Raw genomic sequence first — 22,319 nt, forward strand, 5'->3', positions numbered from 1 at the left:
GTAAGTATTTTCAGAGGAACCATTCGGAGTGGTAGTTTAATACTGACAAACCAAACAGTATCAAGTTGAAATATCTTGGTGCAGATGCACAGTAATGTGTGCTGTCAGGAGCTGAAAAGTTTTTACTTCATACCGGCATGTTCATTTACAGCCTCTTTTGAACCCTATCAAGGGCCAGTTCTTAGTAAGCAATTTCCTGATCGAGCCCAGCTGCGTGTGTGAAGGGGAACATAGGGTCCCCTTTTGCAAAGCTGCAGTAAACACAACATGGGCTTACCGGGAAGTAACGCTGGGCTGCAGTTCCCACCCCCAGCGCGCGTCATATCCGGTGCTACAAAAATATTTTTATTTTTGTAGAGCTGATGTGTACCTGGTGGTAATCAGGCAGTGCCATGCGCTGCCCGGTTACCACTGGGTTAGTGCGGGAGCCCTTAGCGCCACCTTAATGGGTGGCGGTAAGTACTCCCCCCCACCCCCCCACCAAATGGCCGTGCAGCAAGTGCTTCACTTGTTACATGGCCATTTCCTGAAAAAAAGACCTGCCTTTTACCAGCTGCAGTAAAAGGGGGCCTTGGCAAGCGTCAAAATCATGCGCCAACGCCAGCGCAGGCCTCCTTTTGCCACAACTTGGTAAAAGGGGACCTCAAAAATAAACTTTAGTTTTTAGTGCGGGGGGGCAGGTCGGGAGTGGAGGGTGGGCGTTTTTTTTTGTGCTAATCAGCGCAGCTATACTACCGCATGCTAACTGATTAGCACAGGGTTAATTATGTGAGCCCTTACTGCCTACAAAATAAATGGAAAATTAAGAAGTGACCAATGAAACAGAAAATAGGATTTTTGGCCATTTTACTACTGTGGTTAAAATGGCCTCAGCGCACAGGTAAGACCTGCGTAAGGGTGTGCTGAGGCCACATTTTACTGCAATTTGGTAAAAGGAACCCTTAATGGTGCTCCAAACTGATTGTAGGTGTTAAGAAGATGTTTTCTTATAGGAACTCAGTTGTGTCTTAATATTTGGTGATTGTTACATTTTTATCACATTTTAATTTATTGTGTCAATTTGATATTGCTAATGTATTTTTAGAATGAAACTATATTAAGGTTACAGATGATTCTGGAATCCACTTTGAACATAACATAAAAGTCTGCAGTAAAATTAAATTTAAATAAAATTTAAAGAAGCTCCTCCCCCCCAGCAGATACGTTTTCTGTGAATAATTTGTTGTGTGCGGCAAATTTACCTGCATCAAAAAAGGCCAGGCTGAAGCGTGTTCTAGTAATGCAATAAAACCTTAAGTGCTCTGTACTGATTTTCAGCACTGGTCAGACAAATTGGCCCACAGGTCTGTAGAAGGCTGTCCTAAAGTTATCCAGCTAAAGTTAAAATACCTGAATAAAGTTAGTCAGATAGGGTTTTGCTCTCTGGCTCACTGAATATCAGACCCATTGGAAGGGGGGTGGGGGTTAAAATAATATTTATGATACTTGGAAACTGTAAATGTACTACAGAAGCAAGACAGGCATTACACCTTCTCTACCTAAAGTGCAGAATTGGCGTATACAACCTTTTCACTAACCTGTGGAAATGCAGCCTACTGATAACAATAGGCCTGTGGTAAATAATGTACAGAGTCACATGAGTCAGTGAATAAGCCCCTGTGACAGTATCCATTTGTTTAAATGTGAACCGCAGTCCATGAGAACATTAAGCAAACGAGCATCACCTATGCACAGTCAGCTTTGTCAGGACAAATAAGAAAGGAAGTGTTTATTCACATACCGTCCTTGGGTTGCGGATGAAGATTTTTGATCTGCCAAAGGAGTATTCTTCCTTTGGGATTTCCAATTCATTGATGAGTACTTCCACACCAACCCTAGAAGAGGAAACACAGAAGGTTAGAGTGACAAGAAAAAACTGCTTAATGTTTCCACCCAAACACATTACAGCACAATCACATTTCATTCTGCCATATACCTCAAATCTAGCTTATTATAATTTATTTACAATTCTTATTACTCAGCAAATTAAACTCCACTGAATTTTATACATGGAGTGGAGGAGTAGCCTAATGGTTACTGCAACAGGCTTTGAGCCTGGCAACCTGGGTTTGATTCCCACTGCAGCTCCTTGTGACCTTGGGCAAGTCACTTAACCCTATATTGACCCAGGTACAAAAACTCAGATTGTGAGCCCTCTGGGGATAGAGAAAGTATATAATATGTGCAGTGCTGTGTATGTCTAATAGCGCTATAGAAATGATTAGCAGTAGTAGTAGTACATGGTGCCCAAATCTGGGCATGCTGCCAAGATGTTCATGCAAATTAATTGGTTAGCAAGCTCTTAACTCTCAATAATTGGGTGCTAACAACTGTTAATTGGCACCCCATTAAAATTTGTACACACATCTGGCTGCGCACTATTCTATAAAGCATGGTGTCTAACTGTAATAGTGCATAACTCAAAAGAGGGCATTTCCAGGGGCTTATAAGTTGTGCACATTAGTTATAGAATACTGCCTCAGCTTGCCTAACTTGGGCACCAGTATTTACACCAGAACTTAGCAGGCGTAAGCCTGGCACCTAAAGTTGGCACTCCTTTTATAGAATAGTAACTAGACCCTTTTTTATTCGGCACCTATTTCTGATTGCCATTTACTGGATCTGGTCCACTGTTCTAGATGAGGTACAAACAAACATATAGAAGCTAAGTAAACACACCCAGCAAGCACAATATATACATTAGGTACAACATCAACCCCCCCCCCCCCCACCCCCCCCCCAAAAAAAAAACAGCCACCGCCAAAGAGCATTACTTAACCAGATCTCTAACGCTGTCACTTTGCAAATGCTAATTAAAACAAGTGAGTCTTATGAAGGCAATGAAAGTCACAAACAGCATGAGTATCCCTCAAAATATCATGAACAGAATTCCATATGATAGGTCCAAAACAAGGCAAAGCCCTCATCCATACAAAATGCACTCATCCTACTGATAAAGATGAAATAATGTACATATTAACAAGAGTAGTGAGCAAAGTGTGAGGGAAACACAGAAAGTGAATATGCAATCTTAAAATGACCATCAAAACCTTACACTGAGGGGGGTCTTTTACTAAAGCTTAGCTCGAATTATCTGCAGCAGGGCCCATGTTATTCCTATGGGTCCTGCTGCAGATAACTCAAGCTAAGCTTTACTAAAAGACCCCACAAATGCAGAAAAAACTTTTAATCAAGATGGGTGCATTTTCAAACCACATCCATATACTTCAAGTCAGGCTTATTACAATACTTCTATTCAAGGTGGGCGCATTTTCAGACCACACACATATGTTTATGTCTATTAAATTTGATATATCGTCTTCGTGAATACCAGCAAAGCAGTTTATCGCAAAAAATATAATCAGGGGAAGAGACAGAAACGTCAGATAACACAATAGGACAAAGAAGGGGGAAGAGAACAAAGGGTAGAAGAATACGAGTTGAATAAAGTCAGCATGCACCATGTCCAAATTACATAGCCAACTAGCTGCACTCCGTCCAATCCCCAAATGCACAAGTGAAGAGCAAAGTTTTGAGTGCAGATTCAAAATTACACAAGGACGACTCTCAGTACAAAGAGAAGAGGGGGAGGACATTCCAAAGTTGAGGATACTACTACTACTACTACTATTTAGCATTTCTATAGCGCTACAAGGCGTACGCAGCGCTGCACAAACATAGAAGAAAGACAGTCCCTGCTCAAAGAGCTTACAATCTAATAGACCAAAAAATAAAATAAAAAATAAAGTAAGCAAATTTATTTACGTCAATTTATATACTGTATCTTATTGCTACTGCAAGACAGAACAGAATCAAATCAATTAATGTGAACGGGAAGGAAGAGAGGAGGGTAGGTGGAGGCGAGTGGTTACAAGTGGTTACGAGTCAAAAGCAATGTTAAAGAGGTGGGCTTTCAGTCTAGATTTAAAAGTGGCCAAGGATGGGGCAAGACGTAGGGGCTCAGGAAGTTTATTCCAGGCGTAGGGTGCAGCGAGACAGAAGGCGCGAAGTCTGGAGTTGGCAGTAGCGGAGAAGGGAACAGATAAGAAGGATTTATCCATGGAGCGGAGTGCACGGGAAGGGGTTTATTACACAACTTCTCTACTCTTCTCTACTCTATTTTCAAGACCACACCCACATAACTCAAGCCTGGTTTATTTCATATGTGTCTTAATGATACCCAAAATCAATAGTAAGAGCTTTACCCAAAACAGCAATTGAATCTAACTGTTTCGGATAATTTTACTTTCTTATGATGTCAGTCTGCCATCGCTTTGATTCACAGATAGCAGGGGGATATTTTGATAATGCTACAGGAAGGGGGCATCAAGAGAACAGCAAATGGTGGGCTTGGATTAAACATACTTTTCCCCCAAAAGAACCACCTGCACAATGTTTAAATATTAAGAGATTACAATTTGTTTACCCCAAACAGCTGTGAATGTCTGGTCAGCATTTCAAGCTGAGGGGATAAATTACAAACTTGCCACAAATGGATAAATCAGGTCCTGACAAGCTTCCCAATTTCCAAGAAACAGGAGCAGCTCTAGGTATTGAGTTCACTCATAAGGCTGGTTCCCTTGGCCTAGTACATAAAGACTCCACCTTACCATTTTTTATCCTGCAGAGCTTTTAGCCTGTTTGACTCCCTCATATATATATATATATATATATACACACACACACACACCCAGTAAATATCAGTGCATAATAGATTCTTTGCATGCTATTCAAGTATCCAGTCTGCCAATTCAGAGCACATATGCATGGCAAATTCTCCATGGGGGGGCACTTGTACCTGGACAAGGCTTGTTAAATAGAACCTTGATTAACAAAACAATCTGGCTCATAGATAGTTTTGACATGGTGCACAAAAGAGCCCCAGAATTCATTCCAGGTGAAGGTCAGCTAATGTTACTTCACAACAAATAGGCTATAATTCACAGAGTAATTGGTTTCATTGCCAATCACCAGTTGCACAACCTTTGCTATGGATACAGGAGGAATTATGCGCAGTCAGAGACCAAAGGTATCAGTGTAAATGTATGAATCACTGAATGGTCTAGTCACACCCTCATCTTCACATTTCCTTTTGAAAGGCAACTGTTTATCAATTATTTGTAAATAAATGTTCTGCATACAGTTGGGCCAATGTTCAGCCAATGGCAGCCAGCAGTTTTTTAAACGTTGACCGTGGCTGGCTAAATTAGTCCCTTGATATTTAGTGCCAGGCCATGTGCAGGCACCAGCATTGAATTTCCAGGGCTTATGCAGGTGCTGGCCAATATTCAGCTGGGCCCGGCAATGGTGAGTATAAGCCAGGACACTCATAACCAAAGCAATTGAGCAGAGGTCCTCTGATTCCCCTCCCCTTCCGGTCCTGATCCCCTTCCCTTCTGACCCCGATCACCCCTCCTTCTAACCACAAGATTACAAACCCCTCCCTCCAACATGCAGGATAAGCCTCCTCTGGACCTAACCACAATCCCTAGTGGTTCAGCGTGGGTGAGGCTGCCTGTAAATGGCTACCATGACCTCTAGCTTTTCAGCTGTCCTAAATTCACCCACTTGCTATGGAGGTGCCAGCACCGAATACTGCCGGCACCTGCATAACTACCAGCACCTCCCCAACACTGCCCCTATACCACCCCTGACATGCCCATTTTTTAATGGCTGATCAGAGTCGATGTTCAGCAGCATTATCGGGTTAAGCAAGCCGGAGCCACTCCTTCCACTTAAATCACTTTGAATATCGAGCGGAGTATTTGTATTGGGTGCACATGGTTAACGTCATTATAAGATAAAGCATCCACTAGAATCTCCTTCCACTACTGTGTTATGGAGACTAAGTGATCCCTGTTGTTCAGGGTATCAATTTGTGAAGTAATCCTAGAATATTTCTATAATGATGGAGTAGCAAAGCAGAAAACTTGTATAGAAACGGAAAATCAAGGCTGTGCAGGAATAACTTGGTGGCTCAGTGACATAACATTTCACTTCATTTCATATTTATAGTTCACCACTTAATTCTTTGAGAATGTATTAGAAAAATCATGCTGAGTCAGATCAGAATCCTATCTCCAACAATGACCAGTCCAGGTTATGAGTACTTGGCAGATCCAAAAAAGCAGATCAGTTTCTCATTTCCAGGGATAAGCAATGGTTTTCTCAAGTCTACCTAGCTAATAATTTCATATGGACTTTTCTTCCAGAAACTTGTCCAACCCTCTTTAAACATCAGTACGTTGATTGCCTTGATCACATCCTCTTGCAATAGATTCCACAGCTTAATTATGAAACAGTAAAGCAAAGAAATGCTGCGTGGGGTCTCTAATTGACAGGATCAACTGTGGTACCACTACTTGCTTGGGTTTCCTAGGTTGCAGGGTGCCAGAGCTGCTATACATATATATATATATATATATATTTTTTTTTTGTTACATTTGTACCCCGCGCTTTCCCACTCATGGCAGGCTCAATGCGGCTTACATGGGGCAATGGAGGGTTAAGTGACTTGCCCAGAGTCACAAGGAGCTGCCTGTGCCTGAAGTGGGAATCAAACTCAGTTCCTCAGTTCTCCAGGACCAAAGTCCACCACTAGGCCACTAGGTAACAAGATGCCAAAGTTGCCATGTTACCCAGTTCCAGGAGAGAGCTTTTGGTAGTTGTAGTTCCTGATTCTATCCACTGAAATCAATGCTGCAGATCCCATAATGCACCACAATGGGGTTGTAAGAAATTCAGGACTAGCCCAAAATCTCCTTCCTGGAACTGGGCAACTTAGTAACTCTGGTAGGGGTTGCAGAGAGAGGACTAGATGTTACAGGGCAGAGAGCAAGAAGAGAAGGGTCGGAGATGTTGCAGGTTGTACAACAAGGGATGGGGGTAAGGGGAGAGGAGAGAGGGAGATGTTGCAGGGCATATATCGGGTAGTGTGTGTGGGGGGGGGGGGGGGGAGGGATTAGGAACAGATCAACCTGCCCTGAAACTCTGGAGCCAGTTGGGAATCCTAGGAGATGTTGTGTGTGGTGGGAGTGGGGGAAAGGTTAAAAGCAAGCAGTGGGAGCTGGGGGTTGGGGGGGAGATGGGGAAAAGTGAAAGCGAGAGTTTCACAGTATGGGCTTGAAGGAATGAGAGAGTGAGAGAGATGTTGCAGGGAAGAAAATGGGTGCCAGTGGGAATGGGTGGGATTATGTTGGCAGCCAATTCTACCACCAATCTGCCTTGCTACTCTCTTGCCTCTCCCTCCTCCTCCTCCCCACTCCCCAAAATATTAAACACTCAAACTATTCCTCTGGTGGAGAACGACTTGCAAGAGTGCAGAGGCTTTGAGATGGTGAGACAACCCCGGGGACAAAGCATTTAGGAACTGATCCTTTCAGAGTCTTATTTTATTAGGCTCCACAAGTTGAGCCCCCTTTCCTATCTCCATACAAACACACAACCTAGCTTCTCTAATCTTCCCCTTAAAGTATTTAAAAGCAGTTTCAGCCCTGTCTGAAATATATTTCCTAGTAGTTGTTGAAGATAGTTGACTTTGTTGTTTTAGATTAATTTAAACTTCATTAATTTAGGAAGGCTGAAACAATAACTATTATAACTTGGTACCTTATTTAATCCCTTGTTACAAAATGCGTATCAAAAAATGGCTGTTTTATTAAATCATTAATTGGCTGAAAAAGGAAGTGAAATCTTCCACAGAACATCTGTTGACCCTTCTTTCAAAGTGCAAACTCTCACAGAAATTACTACTGCGTGTAATAGTTTGTCCAGCTTTCAGCCTCACAATCATTCCTTCCAAAGTAAATAAAGCCATTCTCTTACAAAATATCTTTCATTTAAGTTTCCCTCCAAAAAGATTCACAGAAAGGCACAGAAACATCCATGGGAGTGGCCTAAGAATGGAGGGGAGATGGGGCTGAAATATTAATATGACCAACAAAGAGAGAAATATTGAGATGATTGTGTCTGATTATCTTAATGTACTGAAATAGCGTGACAAGTTGGTGGTCCAAGTAAGAGGGGAGTTAACACACGTTTGAAAAGATATAACCAGCAACAAACAAGCCGTGATAAAGCCACTGGGCCAGTTGCTAGTGACTGAGACCTCCCTTAAAATGTTATGTCTAGTTCTGGAGGCAGTACCTCTAAAAGGATATATACAGATAGGTGTTGGTCCAGAGAAAGGTTATTGAAATGGTGGAGGGTCTGCACCAAAAGCTATATAAAACTAAAGAGCTTAAATTAGTATAACCTAGAAGATAGGAAGAACAGGGAATTGTGAAAGAGGTATTCAGATTCATCAGACAGGCCTTTTCCACAGAACAAGTGGTAACAGCCTGAGGCTCCAAGAATTGGATTCAGAGTATTTCTACAGTGAAAGGGTATTTCTACAGTGTATTTCCCTGTGTATTCCCTTTCACTGTATTTCTACAGTAAAAGGGAAACATTCCGCAGACTGGTACAATCAATGGTACTAAGTCAACTAGTTTACTGCAATGCAATCTATGCCGGATGCAAAGACCAAATCATTAAGAAACTCCAAAATACACAAAACACAGCAGCCAGACTCAAATTTGGAAAAAATAAATATGAAAGCGCCAAACCCCTAAAAGAAAAACTACACTGGCTCCCACTTAAAGAACGAATTATGTTCAAAATCTGCACTCTGGTTCATAAAATCATACACGGTGAAGCTCCGGTATACATGTCAGACCTCATAGACTTACCAACAAGGAATTCTAAAAGATCATCACGTACATTCCTGAATGTCCACTACCCCAGCTGCAAAGAACTAAAATATAAACAAACATATGCATCCAGCTTCTCCTACATAAGCATGCAACTATGGAATGCATTACCAAAAGCAACAAAAATAATACACGACATAATTAAATTCCGAAAATTACTAAAAACCAACCTGTTCAATAAGGCATACCACAATGATCCATCCTAAATACCAGACAATAAAACTCATACCAGAACTGTACAAAATCGAACTCTCTATTCTGGACTGCTTAAGTTAACCTATCACGATTGAACTTTAACGAAATACCTTGTTTATTTCTCATTATGACAATGAATCCTCTTTATTTGATTTGATTGCCTAATCCACTCTGTCACCTGCATTATAATTATGTATTTATCATTCTGGAATTGGCGATCACCATTATGGAACAATGTAAGCCACATTGAGCCTGCAAATAGGTTGGAAAATGTGGGATACAAATGCTACAAATAAGAATAATAATGTGTGGAACAAATTTTCAAGGGAAGTGGTGGAGACAAAAACAGCAAGAATTCAGGAAAGCATGAGTGAGATAAGTGCAGAGGATCCCTACAGCTTTAAGTGGGCAAGAGAGAGAGAAAGAGAGAGACCTAATGGTCTTCAGCTTGGAGAAAAGGCGGCTGAGGGAAGATATGATAGAGGTCTATAAAATAATGAGTGGAGTTGAACGGGTAGATGTGAAGCGTCTGTTTACGCTTGCCAAAAATACTAGGACTAGGGGGCATGCGATGAAGCTACAATGTAGTAAATTTAAAACAAATCGGAGAAACTTTTTCTTCACTCAATGTGTAATCAAACTCTGGAATTCATTGCCAGAGAATGTGGTAAAAGCGGTTAGCTTAGCGGAGTTTAAAAAAGGTTTGGACGGCTTCCTAAAGGAAAAGTCCATAGACCGTTATTAAATGGACTTGGGGAAAATCCACTATTTCTGGGATAAGCAGTGTAAAATGTTTTGTACTTTTTGGGATCTTGCCAGGTATTTGTGACCTGGATTGGCCACTGTTGGAAACAGGATGCTGGGCTTGATGGACCTTTGGTCTTTCCCAGTATGGCAATACTTATGTACTTATGGTTACAGCACCGCACCGGTCTTCACATCTAGAAGTGGCCGATTCAAATCCCACTGCAGCTCCTTGTGATCTTGGGCAAGTCACTTAACCCTCCATTGCCTCAGGTATATACTTAGATTGTGAGCCCAACAGGGAAATTCCCAGTGTACCTAAATGCAAACTCACCTTGAGCTACTACTGAAAAAGATGTGAGCAAAATCCAAATAAAATAAAATATAACTCCAGGATTTTCACTGCAACAATGAACTGTGGTGTAGATCCTCCCAAGGCACCTTTTCTCCTCCCTCACCTCACTCTCCATTCTCCCAATCCTTCCCCTCCACTCCTCCCATTCCCATTATAAGTCACCAATCTACCACATCTCTCAGGCAGTAAGACCACTGCAAACTTTATCAGTTAGCTTTTCAAGAAAAGCTCTCCAGGCCTCCAAGTACCTCTCCACCACTTGACACTTTCTGAACTCCTACAGTTTAAGGAAGTAAGGGAAAAATCCCGATATCAAATTGGATCTATATCATTGCACCAGGAATAAAATTGCGACAAGGTGAAAAAACTAGAATGTAGAATGGAAAAGTTCAAGTATAGTTTATTAATCGAACAACAGAACTGGAGAGATAAACATATGCCCAACTCGGCCAAGTTTCACCCTGTAATAGACTGCCTCAGGGGCTGAAAATACCATTAAAAACAAATGTAGATTGGATTAAATAAGTAAGTAAAGGCACTATTAAAAAGTCTATTCATTATATATAAAAAGATATATAGGACAAAATTCTGTATATGGCACTGAAAAAATGAGTGCCAAGCGCTATTCTATAAATGGCGCTCTGAGAGGATCAGCGCCTAAAAGGATTTACACCAACTGAAACCTGGTGTAAATCCCATCACCTAAATTAGGCGCGGATCAGGTGTATTTTGTAACAGTGCAAACAAATCCTTGGAACATCTATGACCCGTCCATGCCCCTCCTGAGGCCACACACCCTTATCAGATGCATGCATTAGAATTTATGCACACATCTTTATAGAATATGTCTAGCAAGATGTGTGCATAAATTCTAATTGTTGCCAATTAGCACCAATAATTATTAGCACCTAATAATCAGTACTAATTGGTTCATAATTCAATTCAATTGCACACGGAATTTGGACACATGCCCAAATTTCTGCATGCAATTTTAGCACCATATATAGAATCTGGGGAATAGTGTGCATAAACAATAATTTAATTTCTGTCAAAATGTAAAAACCAATTGTGTATATATATATCAGATATAAAACACAGCATACGCTAAGAGCACTCCCATTAACGCCATCTATACAATTAAAAAATCATTCACTATAATTAAAGATAAGATTCAATTAAACAACCATTAAGAACACTAGAACCAATTTTCTAGCCCCTGAGGCAGCGCATTATAGGGCAAAACTTGGTGTATGTTTACCCCTCCAGTTCTGTTTGATTAATAAATTCTACTTGGACTTTTCCGGTCTACATTCCGTTTCTTTCACCTGGTTGTCACTCCAGATTTTGTGGACTTATTGCTTTCTTGTTTCTTGGGACCAGAAATGCAACTAGATAGACTAGATAGGCCTCATAGCTCCTATAACAGTAATTTGATAACCTATCCACAAACAAGGGCTTTTTAGAAAAATTACCCCAGGGATTACGCACGTACGAACTAGGCACGAAGAACGACTGCATCTACTTTTATACGAACTTGAGTGTCAGCTTAGAAACATGACGGCAGATAAAGGCCATATGGCCCATCCTTTCTGCCCATCCTCTGTAACCCCTAACTCTCCCTTTTCTTAAGCGATTCCACATGCTTATCGCAAGCCTTTTTAAATTCTGACACGGTCTTCAACTCCACAGCCTCCACCGGGAGGCCATTCCACGCTTCCACCACCCTTTCTGTGAAATAATACTTTCTTAGATTACTCCTTAACCTATTCCCTCTTAACTTCATCGTATGCTCCCTTATTCCAGATTGCAGGCAGAGTGCAGAGTCTTGAAATATGCATAGATTTTATAAAATACATGCACAAGTTTACACCAACTCCTAAGCTGATGTAAATGTACGTGGGTGCTTTTACCTATAAGTGCTGGTTGCTAGTTTTGTGAAGCTATTTTATAAAGACAAATGGGCCTATGCTGTCTTTACAAAATAACCCCATGATAGGTGCCTATTTGGACTTCTTACCCAGGTGGCCTGTTCTAAAATTTCCCTCTATATGCCATCATCATATTCTCTGTTTGTGCTTCTATCATACAAAAGTAATTGAAACAAATAATCAGCAATTTAACAGTGCCTACATTATATTTGCCACTAACATATCACATCGCATTCATACTGGGAGTAATTTTTAAATAGATCGTCTATTTGTAAAGTATGCAGGCGCCTTTAGTTTCAGTTATTGTTTGTTTTATTATTACATTTTTGATAATGTTCATTTATTCTTTATATAATGTTCCATGATACACTCTTGTTTTATAGGCTTAATATATTTTTACCCTGTTCTAACATGTGTTGGATACAGGGGGTCTTTTACTAAGGCACGCTGGCGTTTTTAACACATGCTAAAAATAGGCGCACGCTAAATGTTAAAGACACCAATGTATCTCTATGGGCGTCTTCAGCACTTAGCGCGTGCCTATTTTTAACGTGCGCTAAAACCGCCAGCGCGCCTAAAAGACCCCCACAGTTTACGATATTAAGGTATGAACTGAACAGAAGCGGAATAAATGGAACAATCCAGAACGTCATATCTATGTTGGAGCAGGGTGTATTTATAGCTAGTGATCTCTATACATACATACACCAACTAATGATTCTTACCTAGCGGGTCCTTTCCAATGAGGCCATGTCTGTTTGCACAGCATCTTATACCGTTCTAGGCAGGGCTCATAGGGTTGCCTGAAAGCATAGCCCGCCCTCCTAACACGGACATTCTCCAGGAGGCCGAGGTATCGGACTTGGTGACGAACTAGTGCATCATTGAAGATATGTGCAGATTTTTTATCATTTGGCTTGATGCACCTGTAATTTGTAGGTTAGGTTTCACGGTTAGCGATATTAGGTACAGTTTATATCAAACAGTAAAGGCCACATTCTATAAATAGCATTGAAAATTCAGCACCAATAAAATTCGGTGCGCAATGCTATTCTATAAAGGGTGCTTCAGGATGAGTACTATATATAGAATAGCGTTGAGCACCAAATTCAGGGGCCCTTTTACTAAGCGGTGGTAAGCTCACTGCAGGCTACCGCAGCAGACTGGCAGTAGTTTCCACCTCCAGCTTGTGCCATTTCCAGCACTACAAAAATACTTTCTATTTTTGTACTGCTGAGTTACTGCAAGAGCCCTTACCACCACCTCAATGGGTGGTGGTAAGAGCTCCCCCCTGAAATGGCTGCGCGGTAAGTGGGTCACTAACTGCACAGCCATTTCCTTTAAAAAAACAAGAGACAGCCTTTTACCCGCTGCAGTAAAAAGGGGCCTCAGCACGTGTCAAAAACATGCGCTGATGCTAGCGCAAGCCCCATTTTACTGCAGCTTAGTAAAAGGACACCCTCAGTGCTCAACTTTGGGTCTGAGGATTTATAGTATGCAAACTGAGCATTGATCCCTGCTATTCTGTGCACAGCTTTTTTGAACACCCCAACCCGCCCATGCCCTTCTCATGGCCACACTCCCTTTTGAGTTGCGCGCGATCCAATTTAGGCATCCATTATTAGAGAATAGTGTATAGCCAGACCAGTGCCCAAATCATAATTAGTGCCAATTAAGTGCTTGTTAGCTGTAATAATTAAACCACTGGTGCCCATTAACTAATTATTTTGGGCACCGATCTGGGATCCGTGCCCATTCTTGGGTACCCAAATTTGGGCGACCTTTATAGAATCCAGTGGACAATGTCCAAACACTAGCAGACAGTGTCATATCTCAGTTTTACATCCAAAATGCTATTATTTTGCCAAAGAAGCTTATCTTAGAAGGTTATCTTTCTTGAATGCATGTAATCTTGAATTAATGCACCATCACATAAAACCACTACAGCCAATATTGAGCGCTATTTAACTGGCCGGGAACAGCCCCTGGCCAGTTAAATAGCACTTAACCAGCTAAGCAGTAATATTCAGTGCGAGACAGCTGATTATTTCCACTGAATATTAGCCCTTAGGGGTCTTTTTACAAAGAAGCGCTAGAGATTTTAGCATGTGCTAAAAATAAGTCAGTGCTAAATGCTATAGATGCCATTATACTCCTATGGGTTTCTCTAGTATTTAGCACATGCTAATCATTAGCGCTTGCCAAAAATACTATTGCGCCTTTGTAAAAGTCCCACTTAGTGTACAGTGCGCAATATAACCAGCTAGCCATGAATATTCAGCGCTTCAAGGGCTAGGTTTAGCAGCCATATTGGACCACCTAAATAGCAGTCCTATTTTTGCCGCTATAAACTTAACTGGCCAACACTGAATATTAACTTTGTCAGTTAAGTTTAAGCCGGCAGGAAAAAAAAATGGATACTCAATGCCGGTCAACAGAAACAGCCCGGCACTGAATATCCAGGTATACAGCCAACTGCAGCATTTAGCTACCCTGCCTACCATGGGATGAATTTCGTCCGTTCTGTCTTTTCACATACAATACATCATTATTTCTTGCGAAGTATAACTCGTTATAACACAGTTTTCCAAAAAGGTTAGTAAGAGAAACATAAATTCAATATTCCGAACTTTGTCAGCTCACTCTACATCACACTCAGGAGTCTAAGGCAAAGATTCATCATATACTTGAACATAAGGAATGATTTTCTCTACCTAATGTAGTTGGGATTCTTTGTCTGAAGGTTTTTCATCAGTGTCGCCACAGAAACCTTGAACTGCGATCCAGCAGTGGGTGGTCTCTTCAAGTTGATTTTAGCTGGGTTTCCCTCTGGGAACATATCTTTGATGAGGGCATGGTTGGCTTTCCACATGGCCTGGGATAAGTCACGGTATAGCAGGTCGTTGTTTTTGTCAACAAAGCCTTCAACCTGATACATCACCTGAGAGATACGCAATAGCATTAATTTGAGGAATAAGAAAAATTGAAGGGCCTGATTTTATACAAGGTATTTTTTTCCAGACGTATAAAATGAGTGAACATCTTTTATAAATCATATCCAAAAACCTTCCTCACTGGCAGTAACAATTTGCTTCTCTAAAACAAAGAAACTTGAATTCTTTCAACCCTCCCTTTTTAAATCACCAAAGCAAATTCCAGTGTTCTTCTTAAAGCGTTCAGAGTAACTGACTGAACATAGACTATGTTCAACAATTTGGTTTGCTTTTTCATTAATTACGTCCTCTGTCTATGAGCTCTGGTAGTGGTACAGATCTTTGAAGAAATATGGAATCTCAGTAGGCTGTGGCATATTAACATGGGTGGTCTTGGAAAGGTATCATCAGCTTTTTCATTTTCAAAGTAGAGCTTTTACTGCACCTTAACTTCCCATGGGAGTGACTAACCTGCAGCATCATAGTATCACAGGTTAGCTACTGCCACAGTATATGAACAACACAGATTGTGATCAACCTCACAACCTCACAAGACACGCTATTTAGAGTGTCCAAGAGCATCAAGCACTAAGCTGCAGCTTGATACTCTTGGGCCGCTTCTTTAAACCACGAGCTTCCCCTGCCCCTTTCCCTCCAATGCCCCCACCCCCACCCCACTTTCCATGCTCCCCTGAGAGGCAAGAGCAGATGCTGGATTGCTGGCTGGAGAGGGCACAGGGAGGATATAAGCTGGACCACTGATCTGGGGGGACAGGGGGAATGCTGGACCACTGATTGGGGGGGAGAAGGGGGAATACTAGAGCACTGTGGGAGAGGGGGAGAGGGGAGGAGAAATTCTGGATTGTTTTGGGGGGGAAACAGAAGAAATGTGGGTATTGGTGGGGGGGGGAGAGAAGAAGGAATGGTTGGCCATTGGGAAAGGAGAAAGGAACAAATGATGGACCATTGGTGTTGGGAGGAGGGAGAAAAGAACAAATGCGGGACTGTTGATGTGCCTTGACAATTTTAGCACCTTGTCAGTGTGCTGTAAGATGAAAAAGGTTGAAAATTGCTGAGCTACAAACTAGTGGCAGGTTCACAAGATTGTCACAAATTTGTTGATGAAGCTGTGCCTACATTGGGCCTGCCACAGCTTTCTACCAGTTTTCAGCAAATGGCAAAAGTAGTAACTAATTTTGCACTTGAATGAGTTATGTGAAAACAAAATAGAGTCCCCATTTTAAGTGTCATGTATTTCAAACCAGTTCCAAGCCATAACAATGAAACAGTTTTTATGGAATCCATGTAAAATTAGCTTCAAATGACTTGCAGGTGCATCCTCAAATAGGCAAAAGATTAACACTGAATTCCTCAAGAATCTGTGGAAGTTTATATATCATTTGGAAACAAAGAATGTAGGAAAAATATATGAAAGCATCACACAAAATAGATTACATGGAGCAGTATTCATAAACAGTATACTTGTTCGGATCCACATGAAAGAAATCATAGTAAAACTGTGCAGAAATAAATGCAACTGTATTTAAGAGCCTGAAGAAATTACATTGATAAAAAAAAAGAAGGAAAAATTAATCTGAAACCTGCAGACCAGCCCTTGCTTAGAACCTTCACAATCTGGCTGTTTTGGACTCTGATGCTGTTTGTTAATCCCTGTGAGGGACTGGATGGTATAGTGAAGAGCACTCCCTCACGGACAGTAGTACAGTTCTCCTTTTTGGTGTTTGTTTAATACATGCATATGCCAGTTCATCACCTCGTAGCCTTTTCAAAAAGGCTGTAGGTGAAAATGAGGGGGGAGGGGGGGAACAAGAAATAAATAACCCTGAATAGTTGCGGGACAGGATTCGGGAAGAACTGCATTAAATTAATAAAAGCATCATTTCCCTTCCTATTTTGGTGGCTCTCTAAACTTTTCTTTCTATTTACATATCAAACACATGAACTTCAATAAAGTAAAAATGCAAAAATGTTACATTAGTCAGAAAAAAAGCCATAACGGAAAAATGAAAACATGAGCCTAATTAATGTGTTATTTTGCAACCCACAAGCAAGCCTTCTCTGGAGTGGCCCCCACACTCTGGAATGCACTCCCTGAAAGACTCTGCTTAACACAAGACTATCTCTACTTCATGAAGCAGGTGAAAGCTTAGCTCTTCAACCAGGCCTTTAATGGAAGACGTAACTAACTTGTTAGTCTCACTCACACACAAGGAGTGACTCGGGCTATACATACTGCAGCAGGACATGTTTACCACTCCTACCCTGGCTGAGATAATATTTACCAAACCAGTGGCTAATTTTATCAGACGATACTTTAAATGGATCCCAATTGGTATAAAGAAACTCTTATCACAGGTATCCAATAGTTTTCCAGGAAATGATTTACAGAAACACCATTAATACTGTTTTTCAACTTATCTTTTTATGTCAAACCCAGGGGTTTTGCTATCCAACATGCATGTTTCGCCCGAAGACGAGCTGTCTCAAGGACACTCCCCTATAAGAGAAAATGTTTTTTTAATTTACCTACTGCCACCGCTTGAGAATTCTATCCTTTACTAATTCCCATGCAGTGACAGATTACAGTTAACTTGTATACAGTTTCCTTACCCCAAGCCTCCATTAGCACCAGCTCTGCTACTACTATTCAGGACCAACTCCCTTGCAAAGATGGCGGCAGCATTCCTTCTACCTGTTTAAATCCCTTAGGCTCCAGATGACGTAATGATCCCTCCCCTTAGCTCCCATTGGACATTCGGTCAAACCCAATTATTAAGCATGCACGGTGTGTAATCCAAGTCTGATTTTGTCAGCTATTTCGGTTAAGTCGTTTCTAAAAGGAATATACAGTGATTAGTGAATAATTTAAAAGATTTAAAAGAATTAATTAGGTGAGCCGATGAAGAGATGGGTGCTGGTTACATTGCTAGGACTATGCATTAGCAATGAGCACCGCTGAAGTCACCAAAATAGTGTGAAGATGAGCCATTAATGAGTATCAGCGATTGTGAGTTTTGGTGTTTCTGTAAATCATTTCCTGGAAAACTATTGGATACCTGTGATAAGAGTTTCTTTCAGATAATATTTAACCATCTCTCTGACCTCATGTGAACCTTTCTTTAAATTAGTCGCCTTACTTTCTCACACCTCATACTCTCTTACCTATCTATATGTTTTATCTTTGCATATACCCTATACTGTCAATTAAAATTTTATATTACATACTAGCCGTTGAACCCGTAAAAACGGGCTAGTATAGGAAGGGGGGGTTTTCAAGCTACCCCTCCACCCGGGCCGGGCCCTTGTTTCGCTATTGAACAGCGCCGGAACGCAGCACACAGTGAGTTCAGCTGAGCTCCCGTCGGCCTTCCTTCTTCTCTGCCTGGGTCCTGCCCTCGTGTGACGTAACGTCGGCGAGGGCGGGACACAGGCAGGGAAGGAAGGCCGACGGGAGCTCTGCTGAGCTATGTGCTGCGTTCCGGTGCTGTTCAATAGCGAAGCAAGGGCCTGGCCCGGGTGGAGGGTGGGTGGCGGCGGTGACTCCGGGTGGGGGGAGCGGTGGCGGCGACCTTGGGGGGGGAGCGGTAGCGACGGCGGTTCCCTCTCTCCCTCCCCCTGCGCAGGTTCCCTCTCTGTGCCGCCCTCGTCATCACGTATTGACGCGAGGGCGGGACAGAGAGGGTCTCTACTGCTCATTTGCGAGTGAGTCGATCACTCGCCATTTATATGTTTGATTGTGTTGGCATTGTAAGTAGTATACTATGCCATACTTTGTATTTTTATTTGAATGTTTTTACTGATGTAATTGTCTATTGCTCATATTTGATTTATTTTTATTATAATAAATAAATAAGTAAATAAATAATTACAAGAGGGAAGAGTCAGAACAAGAAAAAATAGAGATTAGAAAAGAATTTTAAAACTTGTTACCTATCAATTTTTTCTCATGGGACCACAGCTATGAAAAGATCAATATAAGAAAGAAAATAAAGGCCCCTTTTGACTAAGTTGTATTCAAATGTTATTATTACCATATTTCAATGTCCAAATCAATACACAGTATCTGCAAATCCTCTGGATTAAGGGGTCCTTTTATTAAGCTACTGCAACCAGTGGCCTCAGTGCGCTCTTATATCTTTTTTTTTAAGTGCTGAGGCCATTTTTACCACAGCTATTAAATGGCCGATTTTCTATTTTCTGTATTAATGTCCATGAGCTAATATTGCCGTTAGCATGCGGCCATTAAAAAAAATTACTGCATGAGAACTTACCACCACCTATTTCATAGGCTGTAACAGCTCACAAAGTATTCCCGTGCTAACCAGTTACATACCTCCTCCAAAAAAAACCCCATTTTTTTTACTGTGTGGATTAGCGCGCACTAATTGGGAGCCTCCTGTGGTATCCCATTTTAAGCTGCGTTAGGTGTAAGTTTATTAAGTTTTAGGCAATCTGGAAGGGTGCCTTATTCAGTAAACACTGTTTTCATAAGAGAAAGAGGCATCTGGTCCCAGACAGCTGTGATGCTACCTTAAACGCAACCTTTGTTTCCCTATAAACATAATGTCTGAACAAAGAGGTATACCAAACAACTTTTGGATTTAATGACTTGCTTTTCCAAAGCTGAACTGAAGTCAAGCTACAAATGCAGTACAATACAGTAAGTATTGCTCTGCCTTAGAAAGGGGCTACAATCTAGTGACTCATTGAGGGGTCCTTTTACAATGCAGCAAATATCAGTTTTTCCATTTTTTTGAATTAATGACCATGCACTAATGTTGACATTACCAAAAATTAGTGCATGAGCTCTTACTGCCTTATTTTGTAGGCAGTAAGGGCTCACATGCTAAATCCATGCGAATCAGGTAGTGTGCGATAATGCGGCAGCGCTAACTGATTCACTCTTGTCACATCCGCTCTCTGCTCTCAGACACACCCCTCGGAGAAAAATGAAACTTTTTTAACGCATGGTTTCTGTGCACACGTTGGGCTTTTACTGCAGGATGCCTCAGCGCGCCACGCAACATGACCTTAGTAAAATGAGCCCTTTGTAACTTGCATTATTTATTGATTTATTTTCCGCCTTTTTGAAGGAACTCACTCAAGGTGGTGTACAGCAACAATAAGTGTTAATAAGAATAAGAATTAATGCAGTAACACACTTTAATGCCAGCTATCATACTATAATAATGGCAGATAAATACCTCAACAATTCATCCAGTCTGCCCAACTGTCACACTCATTATCAATTCATGATTAAAACAACAATGAACGTGATATAAAACAGTGTTCCCAAGTCCAGTTCTGGGTTACCCATTCCCAGTCAGGTTTTCAGGATATCCACAATGAATGTGCATGAACTTGATTTGCTTACACTGCTTCCATTATATGCAAATCTCTTTCATGCACATTCATTGTGAGTCAGCATTTGTGCACTATTAGAACTGGTTCTTGGAGCATATTTCATTATGGCATATAGACACAGGGGTCCTTTTGCACTCCTCTCGCACAGGTACCTGGTTATAAAATCAGGTCTTGGGAGGATAATTCTACAAGGAGGCACTAACATTTATGCAGGTAAATTTATTTTTATTTTTGTTACATTTGTACCCCACGCTTTCCCACTCATGGCAGGCTCAATGCGGCTTACATGGGGCAATGGATATATATATATATATATGTTTACAATACTAGCAAATATACACTCATGCACATGCCAGTTATTTGCCTGAGTAGTATGCTACTATATAACTATGCGCATCTCCAGGAGTGTATAGTGCTAGTGAACAGAGTCTGGACATAGGATGGGCAAGGCACAAAGCTGCACAAGTACCTTACATGTGTATCTCTGAAACATAGGTGCACACACAGTTAAGCTAGTATTCTATAAAGGAAAGTAGGCACCTTCTCTCCTTTACAGAATATGCACCAATCAGCACCCAGTTATAAAATTACCCCCTAAAAATGCATAACTTGTGCTAACATGTTAACCCAGGTTAGTAAGGTTTTACCAAACTGAATAGAGAATGAAGTGACTTGCCCAAGATGACAAGGGCTGTCAGCAGGAAAGAGACAGGATTCAAATCCTGGCTTCCCTCATTCTCAGTCTGTTGTTGTAACTGCTAGGGTGGCTACTCCTCTAAGAAGGTCCTGTCAGATTTCTAGTAATGTATGAATCTGGCTGTGCATTTCATTTCTGAATGAGACGATGACACAGTACAAGAGAGAGAGAGAGATTGCCTTAAGGAAAATTCATGGAAGGACATGTAATTGCTTAGAACCTATTTCAGCCTCTCTTTGTGTTTCTTTTTATTTCCAGTTTCCCATACTCTTCTTCCTGCCCATTATCCGGGACCTCCACACTAGAGGTTTCTTCCTTTGACCCCTCCACCCCCCCCCCCTCCCACTTACTTTTACATCTACAGTGGCATTTCACCAATCACATTCTTTCCTGCTCCCTCTCCCTTCCTCATCACTTTGCCACTACGCAATGCCCTAATGATCTATAGGGTCCTAAGCCATAACTTTTAGCTTGATCCCTAAGCACATCTGTTGCTCTGATTGTTCTTGATCAGTGACCAGAAGACAGAAAAATCATAGCAGAGGCAGTAGCATTGGAGAGGCTCAGCTACATGTTAGATTTCTGGCTAAAATAAACTCCTGTGGCCTATTCCATACAGGGTACCTTTGCCTTCTGAGGCACTGGGGTACAAAAAAAAAACACATGCTGATAGCTCTGTGTGAAATACCCTTGTACAGTGCAGGGGCGTATCTGCGTGGGGCCTCAGGGGCCTGGGCCCCCGCAGATTTCGCCCTGGACCCCCCTACCGCTGCCAACCCTCCCCCTCCGTTGCTCGCCTACCTTCGCTGGCGGGGGACCCCAACCCCCGCCAGCCGAGGTCCGCGTCCTCCTGCCGCTGCCGGCTGCCTCTGGTGCTTTCATTTGTCCATTGAAGCTGGCGCCGATGAAAGTTTCTTTTGAGTCTGACGTCGCTGCACGTTGTACGTGCAGGACGTCAGACTCAGAAACATTTTGTCTGACGTCCTGCACGTACAACGTGCAGCGACGTCAGAGTCAAAAGAAACTTTAGTTGGCGCCAGCTTCAATGGACAAATGAAAGCACCAAAGGCAGCCGGCAGCGGCAGCGGCAGGAGGACGCGGACCTCGGCTGGCGGGGGTTGGGGTCCCCCGCCAGCGAAGGTAAGCGAGCAACGGAGGGGGAGGGTTGGCAATGGTAGCGGCTGGGGGGAGGGGGATCGGCAATGGCGGCGGCGGCGGCGGCGGCGGCGGCGGCGGCGGGGGGGGGGGGGGGCTATAATGTGCCCCCTCACTCTGGCCCTGGCCCCCCCTACC

General features: G+C 42.0%; 1 protein-coding gene across 11 annotated transcripts in view; it reads right to left on the minus strand.

Moving 5' to 3' along the window:
• MYO1B (myosin IB) overlaps nt 1–22,319 on the minus strand; it is a 429,756-nt gene that overhangs the window by 80,671 nt on the left and 326,766 nt on the right. For all 11 annotated transcript variants that reach the window (XM_030208964.1, XM_030208970.1, XM_030208968.1 and 8 more), the window contains 3 exons: nt 14,726–14,952; nt 12,737–12,937; nt 1,781–1,874 (listed from right to left, as the gene is read on the minus strand). In XM_030208964.1, the coding sequence (XP_030064824.1) occupies nt 1,781–1,874; nt 12,737–12,937; nt 14,726–14,952 (522 nt within the window). The remainder of the gene's footprint in view (nt 1–1,780; nt 1,875–12,736; nt 12,938–14,725; nt 14,953–22,319) is intronic.

The sequence above is a fragment of the Microcaecilia unicolor genome, chromosome 7 (assembly GCF_901765095.1).
Source record: "Microcaecilia unicolor chromosome 7, aMicUni1.1, whole genome shotgun sequence".
Classification (NCBI taxonomy): Eukaryota; Metazoa; Chordata; class Amphibia; order Gymnophiona; family Siphonopidae; genus Microcaecilia; species Microcaecilia unicolor.